The sequence below is a fragment of the Cuculus canorus genome, chromosome 16 (assembly GCF_017976375.1).
Source record: "Cuculus canorus isolate bCucCan1 chromosome 16, bCucCan1.pri, whole genome shotgun sequence".
Lineage (NCBI taxonomy): Eukaryota > Metazoa > Chordata > Aves > Cuculiformes > Cuculidae > Cuculus > Cuculus canorus.
The window spans coordinates 9,281,100-9,289,271 of record NC_071416.1 but is presented as its reverse complement, the minus strand read 5'-3'; the positions used below and the strand labels follow the sequence as shown (position 1 = coordinate 9,289,271).

The 8,172-nt window shown below is 55.5% G+C and overlaps 1 protein-coding gene across 1 annotated transcript; it reads left to right on the top strand.

Annotated features, from left to right (window-relative positions):
• The first annotated feature begins 270 nt into the window (after positions 1-270).
• Positions 271-5,149, top strand: SOX18 (SRY-box transcription factor 18). The gene is made up of 2 exons (XM_054081919.1): positions 271-845; positions 3,129-5,149. The coding sequence occupies exons 1-2, from the start codon at positions 446-448 to the stop codon at positions 3,977-3,979; spliced, it is 1,251 nt and encodes a 416-aa protein (XP_053937894.1). The 5' UTR covers positions 271-445; the 3' UTR covers positions 3,980-5,149.
• The last annotated feature ends 3,023 nt before the right edge of the window (positions 5,150-8,172 follow it).

The following is an 8,172-nucleotide window of genomic DNA, read 5'->3' as shown; positions in this document are numbered from 1 at the left end:
GGGCAGCAGCATCGACCCCGGTCCCAGTCCCGGGTGGCTCTTCCTGCTGGTGCCTGGGGACGCCCCCTTTCCTCCTCCTCCTCCCCCTCATCCCCTCCTCCTTCTCCACCTCCCCGTCACCTCCTCCTCTCCCTCTCCTCCTCCTCCTCCTCCCTGATTGGTCCATCCCGGCTATATTTTCTCCCTTCCAGTCCAGCATCATCCCAAAAGTTTTTTTTGGGGGGGAAAGGGGGGAAAAAAAAATAAAAGAGGACCAAAAAAAAAAAAAAAAGGAAAGAAAAGAACCCAAAACACACCAAGCCGAGCCCAAATCCCCCCGAAAGGAAGGCGAGAGCGGCGGGGCTGCTGCTCGGCGGCTGCTGGACCCGGTGGGACGCGGCGGGACCCGTGTTTTTTCTCTCTCCGGCACCCGGTCGGGTCGGACACAAAGTGCTGTCCAGCTGGAATGAATATATCTGAGTCTAGCTACTGCCGAGAGGAGATATCGCAACCCCGGGGCGACTGTTCATGGGGCACGGGCGCCGCTGAGCCCGGGCTCGCCTTCCCTCGCCCCCCGGGCGCCGCCTCCCCCGCCAGCCGCTCGCCCAGCCCCGAGCCCGGCTTCGCCTTCGGCCCCGCCGGAGCCGCCCCCGCCGCGGCCCCCGGCGCGGCCCCCAGCCGCTCGCCCAGCCCCGAGCCCGGCTATGGATACAGCCCCCCGGCGGGCCGAGCCGAGGGCAAGGCTGGCGAGGACTCGCGGATCCGCCGGCCCATGAACGCCTTCATGGTCTGGGCGAAGGATGAGCGCAAGAGGCTGGCGCAGCAGAACCCCGACCTGCACAACGCCGTGCTCAGCAAGATGCTGGGTGAGCGGGGAGGGGGTACGGGGCTGGGGGAGCGGGGACTGGGGACTGCGGGGCTGGGGGTACAGGGGTACGGGGCTGGGGATGTGGGGGTACAGGGTACGGGGCTGGGGATATAGGGATACAGGGGTACGGGGCTGGGGATGTAGGGGTACAGGGGTACGGGTCTGGGGATGTAGAGATACAGGGTTACGGGGCTGAGGATGTAGGAGTACAAGGTACGGGGCTGGGGATGTAGGGATTTAGGAGAACAGAGCTGGGGATGTGGGGATTTGGGAGTACAGAGCTGGGGATGTAGAGATACAGGGTTACGGGGCTGAGAATGTAGGGATTTGGGAGTACAGAGCTGGAGATGTAGAGATACAGCTGAGGCTGTGGGGTTGCGTCACTGGGGATACAGGGGTACAGGGTTGGGGATGCAGAGATGCAGGAGTGGGGATGCAGGGATGCGAGGTTATGGGGTGGGGATGTAGAGATACAGGGGTACAGGGCTGGGGATGCAGGAATTTGGCTTACGGGGCTAAGGATACAGGGTACAGGGATATGGGGCTGGGGATGCAGGAGTGCAGGAGTGGAGATGCAGGGATTTGGGGTTACGGGGCTGATGGTATAGAGGTACAGGGGTGTGGGGCTGGGGATGCAGGGATTTGGCAGTAGGGGTTGGGGCTGCAGGAGTGCAGGGCTGGAGATGCGAGATGCAAGAGTACAGGGCTGAGGGATTCAGGGATATAGAGCTGAGGAGGCAGGGATATGAGGTGCAGAGCTGGGGATGCAGGGATGTGGGGCTATGGGGCTGGGGATGTGAGGCTACAGGGCTTGGGGATGCCTGAGTACAGAGTTGGGGATGTGAGCTACAGCAGTATAGGGCTGCGGGATGCATGGAGCTGAGGATGCAGGGATGCCAGGTTGCAGAGCTGAGGATGCAGGGGTAGGAGACTGAGAATGCTGGGGTACAGAGCTGGGTATGCGGGCTGCAAGATACAGCGATATGGAGCTATGGGTGCTGGCTGCGGGAGTCCAGGGCAGTAGGATACAGGGGTACAGGTCTGAGGATGTGGGTTTCAGGGATGTGGGACAACAAGATGCAGGGTTACAGGGCTGGAGATGTGGGCTGCGAAGGGTACAGGGCTGGCAATGTGAGTTGCAGGAATACAGGGCAGCAGAATGCTGGGATATGGTGCTGGGGATAGGGATTGTGGGAGCGTGGGGTGTTGGGATGCAGAGATACAGGACTGGGAGTGTGGGGTGAAGGTGTACAGCATATTGGGATGTGCACTGCAAGGACGCGGGACTGTGGTAGCCAGGCTGCAAAGGTACAGGACTGAGGGAAGCAGGCTGCAAATGTGCAGGGCTGCAGGAGGCAGAGTGTGAGGATACGGGGCTGAAGGAGCTGGTTTACAAAGATGGGGCACTGCAGGATGCAGGGTGGCAGTGGCAGGGTGCTGCGGGATGTGAGCTGTAGGGATGCGGGATGAAGGGATGCAGGCTGCAAGGATGCAGGGCCATGGGATCAGAGGCTGTGAGGTGCAGCACTAGAAAGGTGTGGGATATAGTGTTAGGGGATGTGGGAATGTGGGGATGTGGGTTGTGGGATGTGAGGAAACAGAGCTGCATGTTTGCAAGATGCAGGGAAGCAGGGCTGTGAGGTGCAGAGATCCAGGGCCACGGGCTACACAGCTGCAGGGCTGCAGGATATGGGAATACAGGGCTGCAGGATGCGGGATACATGACTGTAGGATGCGGGATGTGGGAACACGGGAAGCAGGATATGGGTAGTTGGAGCTGCAGGATGCGGGACTACGGGAAGCAGGATATGGCCGGACAAGCAGCAGGATGCGGAGACATGGAGCTGTGGGGTGCGGGGACGTGGGATTCAGGATACGGGGCTGCAGGGTGCAGGGTTTGAGGATGGGTAAATGGGACTGCAGAAGAGCAGGCAGTGGATGTGGGAGGCAGGGATTCAGTCACCCCAGGGACCAGGCTGTGCTGAAGGGCAGCAGGAGACAGAATCCCCTGTCCTGGAAGAGAGGTTCCTGCAGCCTCCCGCAAGGCTTTGCATGCCCACTCTCCCAAAGTGCTGGGCACAGCCTGAGCCTGGCACTGGCACAGCCCTGCTTGGGCTCCCATTTCCCAGCCTGTCTGTGCACCAGCACGACTCTGCTCAGGTGCCAAACCACCGAGAGAGTCCTTCCCACCCGAAGGGTTGCCTCTCCCTGGGTGTCCCCACTCCCCGGCCAGCACCAGGTGGCCAAACCGGTGTCACAGAGCTTTGTTTTTCTCTTCCAGGTCAGTCATGGAAAGCACTGAGCGCTAGCGACAAGCGTCCCTTTGTGGAAGAGGCAGAGCGGCTGCGAATCCAGCATCTCCAGGATCACCCCAACTACAAGTACCGCCCAAGGAGAAAGAAGCAAGCCAAGAAAATCAAGAGGATGGAACCCAATATCCTCCTGCATAACCTTTCCCAGCCTTGCAGTGACAACTTCAGCATGAGTCACCATGGCGGCAGCCAGCCGGGCCACCCCCAGCCTCCCCCACTTAACCACTTCAGAGAACTCCACTCCATGGGGTCGGATATTGAAAACTATGGCTTGCCAACTCCTGAGATGTCTCCCTTGGATGTCTTGGAACAGACCGAGCCGGCATTTTTCCCTCCACACATGCAGGATGACTGCAACATGATGCCCTTTCGTGGCTACCACCACCATCACCAGATGGAGTTTCCCCAGGAGAAGTGCATGGGGCGGGACGTGGCGGTGCCCTACGCGCAGACCCCCTCGCACTTGGCCGATGCTATGAGGACTCCCCATCCTTCCAGCATATACTACAACCAGATGTGCTCAGGAACTCAGAATGGGCTTTCCGCCCACCTGGGCCAGCTCTCGCCCCCACCTGAAGCCCACCACATGGAGAGTATGGATCACTTGAACCAAACCGAGCTGTGGACAGACGTTGACCGCAATGAGTTTGACCAGTATTTGAACATGAGCAGGACTCGTCCCGAAGCCTCGGGACTCCCTTACCATGTTTCCCTGTCCAAAGTGACTCCTAGAAGCATCTCCTGCGAGGAGAGCAGCTTGATATCTGCCTTGTCCGATGCCAGCAGCGCTGTCTACTATAGCCCCTGCATCACCGGTTAGGTTGGCCCCATCATTCGATGCTCTCAGCGGGAGAGCCCCAGCTCTCTGTTAGAAACAAAAAAAGCCATCCTCCTTTAACCACGAGCTCCATAATATTTAGAATATCTCATTAAATGCATTGCTTTCTTTTATTTGTTTCTTTTTTTTGGGTTTTTTTTTTAGAGCAAAAAACCATGCTGAACTCACTGATATACCATATCACTATATAACACAGATAGACGCCTTTCCCAAGCGCTAGCCTGCCTGCCGCGCTCCCCGCTCCAGCCCTCGGCAGGGCGTAGCTGTAGCTCCCATCAGCTCAGAGAGGGCATTTTTTTAAGCCAACTCCAGTAAATCCTGCCCAAAACAACCACCACCAGGATGAGCCGAAACGACCTGCCCTCAGTATTTAATCCAGGAGAATTTGAGAGCTGGGGGGAAGCTTTTAGGAAGACTTTGTTGGGGCCATTAAAGAGTCGGCACCTCTCTGGGGTGGCCTTTAGGGCAGGTTTTACTGTATTCTCAGCAATATATTTTAATTGGGCAACAAAACTATATTTTTACTAAGCATTTTTATATATAAAATGGTATTTAATGTCTTTGGGGTGTTTTGGGTTTTTTTTATTAGACTTTTTTAAAAGAAATCGAGGGGTATCCATGAGATCTAAAGCATTTATGTAGCAAAGCTGGATTTGGGGGAAAAAAGGGGGGGAGGGGGAATAAGGAGATATTTTGTGAAAAGGGAATGACAATGTAAATATTGTGGAACAATTGACTGGAATTTTGTACAAAAGAAAAATACGACTGCAAACACTTTTATTGTCTAGAACTGTATGGAGAGCAAACTGTTTTATACTGGTTAATTATTAAAACATCTTCATATAATTGTTCCCATCTTGTGTGCTTGTTGTGTGAACACATTTTTTCCGCAAATACATGTTGTCCCAACCGTTTCCAGATTTTCAGATCCGTTGATTAATGTTTTGACAACCTGGCAAATGTATTAATTTCCAGGCTGCCGCCTGCCCGCCCCATCAGCCGCCTTGGGCTCCATAAGCAAGGCTCGTCTCGGGACAGGACGGCGGCTCCGGCAGTGGGATGGGATGCTGGTGGCCACCCCACAATGTGATCTGCAGGAAAAGCAGCTGTTCGATTAAAGCATAATAAACCATGAGATAACCTTCTCGGAAACCAGCCTTGGTGTGGTTATTCTGCCAGCGCATCGGTGCGCGGTCCCCACGGCTCACCCCGTTTTCCTGTGAAACCCTCCAAAAATACAGCCCAGGTGCTCCAATGCCTTCGCTCCAGTGCTCAGAGCTGGAAGAACCCCCTCCCTATGCCGGACCCCTTTCACCTCCTGGCCCTCATGGGCTCTTTCCCAGCTCCGGCAGCCGGCAGGTCTTGCCGAGCCATCACCATGCCTGGAGCCGCCGGTGTTTTGCCAGAGCTTCATCCCCTTCCCCATGAATCACATTATGATTTACAGTCTTTTTTTTTGCTCAATTTATAAGGAGAAGCGACAATCTGTTGCATAAAACCCCGGTGGCATCCGTTCCTTGAGCGCCGAGTGATTTAAACCAGGCTGATATCGCCAAAAAAGGCTATTTAAATAAAAAATAATTGAACAGAGGAAGAGTTTTTTTGTTGTTGTTGTTGGCAAAGAATTGCCTTTTAGGGGAAATGGAGATTTAACAAATGACATTAATTTTCAAGCTTCTCCCAAATTAAATTCACATTAGTGTTAACAGGACTAAATCTTGACTCACTTTTTATTTGTTGTTTAATGTGGAGCGCTAATAAACGGGAACACTTTGGGGGCTGGCGACGTGTTCCCATTCGGTGCCAAAAAGGCGCTTCATTGTCTTTCCATATACAGTATGTAAAAAGGGGGAATACATGGAAAAATGACCTCACTACCTACACGGGAGGGCTGGCGGGCGCCCGGTGGGTGCCAGAACCCGCGCCGCAGCAAACAAACACAACACCAAATGAGAAGCATCCTGTGCCGCCGATGACTATGAAAGGAAGCAGCCGACTGTAGGCTCCATCCCGCTCCCCAAAGCGGCCTGGGAGGAAGGAGACGAGGCGAGGGGGAAGAAAGTCCTGACTTCTTTTCCAGCCCCCAGCTTCCAGGTACCTTCCAGGCAAGGATGCGATCACATCCTGCGCTTCAAAGGAGCGATGCGCATGCCGGCCCTCGCCCAGCTGCCCTGCAGTGCCGGGGGAAGCCGGCAGCACAGCACATCACGGAGGAAGCGTTAAGTCATTTTTTTTGCAGCAGAAATTCCCTTCTTTCCCTGCGGCTCAGGCTGTGCCAGCTCGCCTCTGATCTCAGAGGACGGCTAGAAATCCTTGGGGGGGTTCTTGGCTGCGGTTCCTTACTCTGGAGCAATTTGGGTCCGGCGTGCCCCAGTGCTCGCCGGCACCGGCAGCATCCTGGGAACAGCGGGAGCTTGCACAAAACTGTTGAAAATGTAGCTTTGCTGTGGGGAGTGAGGGGTCTCTTTGCTTCGTACCCAAGGATGCTGCCATGGGGCAGGAACGGGTACCACACTGCAAACCGCAGGGTGATGGATGGTCGCTCCCATCCATGAATGCATCAGAGATGCTTCATCATGTTGAAACCATGGCTGATGCATCGCTGAGAAAGCGCCGAGTGGGGCCAGGGTGATTTTCAGGGTCCTGCTGTGCCCACCCAGCCCTGGGACCAGATCACTGAGACCTGGGGCCAGATTTCAGCTGCCTGGATCTGCATCAACACCACCAGTAAAGCCCTGGCTTGCTTCGACACAAAAGCAGGCAGGGCCCTGCCAACCCTCCTGCCTAACTCAGCCCAGGGTGTTTTTATTAATAATAAAGCCTAATTGCAATCGAGGCCGTGAACAATGCACGGCTGCCTCGTCTCACTGGCCAGCCCTACCCCAGGTCATGGGGAAATGGGAAAGAAGGAAAAGGAGAGAGGAAGAAAACAGGACTGTGAGTTTGTGTCAGATAACGGGAGGCAGGACTCACGCCAGACCTTGGGATCTGGCCAAGCCCTGCGGGTTGCTGCCTCCTCCCATCGCTCAGCGTTGTGCACAACCTTTTTCACCTAAACTCCCTGTTTTGATGTTAAATGAATCAAGAAGTGTCCCAAACCAGGGCTTGTCCTCCAGGTTCTCCTCCGGGCAGGCAGTGTGGGGATGGTACCCAGCCGGCAGCGGTTTGGGCAGGCGCCTTTCCATGGCATTGCAGCTGCAGAGCCACATTTAGCCCCGACCAGGGAGGGTTTGGACCTCCCCAAAGCCAGGGTTTGGCTGGGCTGGCCGGCACCGGGGCTGGTCCAGCTCCATCGGGAGAGCAGAGGGCTAGGCAGACCCTGGGAGGGGTGCTGGCTCCTTGACGAGCTTTAACCACCCTGCTAATGAGCTGCATTCAATTTGATGCTAAATCTGCTGTCTCCCAGTTTCACTTGGCCTTGGCTGTTTGTCTGTGTGGGTTTGCTCCGCTCGAGGTCAGTGAATGCAAACCACAGGTCAGAAAAGCCAGCTGGGGATGGGATGGGATGGGATGGGATGGGATGGGATGGGATGGGATGGGATGGGATGGGATGGGATTGGATGGATGGGCTGGGATGGAATGGAATGGGATGGGATGAGATGGGATGGGACAGGATTGGGTGGATGGGATGGCTGCTCCAGGCATGCTCACTGGAGCTCAGCGGTCCCTCCACCCAGCTGGGACACATCCTGCTCCACTTGGACACTGGGGCCAGGCAAAGACATTCAGCCCTTTGTACTGGGAGAGCCTTTATATTTGTAACACTCCCTCCCTTCCCTGCCCCCAGCTCCGTATGGCCGAGCTGGGGCCAGGAAATCATCCACCAGCATTTTATTTCACTGCCTGCCGGTGGCTCAGGTGTGACGTGGGAATGGAAATGGACGGGGCTGAAATAGTTTGCGGATGATTTCACCGCTGTTATGGCTCAGGCCGGGGCTGTTACCATACAGCCCCTTCCGATTTTATGACTTAATCTCTCCAAAGCTCGAGGCCTGATGGTTTTGGACGGGGGAGGAGGAGCGAGGGGCTCTTAGCAGGTCGTTACAGCAGAAATATGGAAAAGGTATTTGACAGGTATATGTAAAATTTGACAGCCCCATCCTGCCGGCTTTCCTGGGATGGCTGGGGGGCATGGAGAGGGGGAGGCACCACTAGATCCACTGGGGCTTTATGGG

Excerpts from the sequence above, each read along its gene's own strand:
- SOX18 (XM_054081919.1), top strand. The coding sequence starts at position 446 with ATGAATATATCTGAGTCTAGCTACTGCCGAGAGGAGATATCGCAACCC. Across the intron at positions 846-3,128 it reads CGTGCTCAGCAAGATGCTGG|GTCAGTCATGGAAAGCACTG; the intron begins GTGAGCGGGGAG and ends TTTCTCTTCCAG.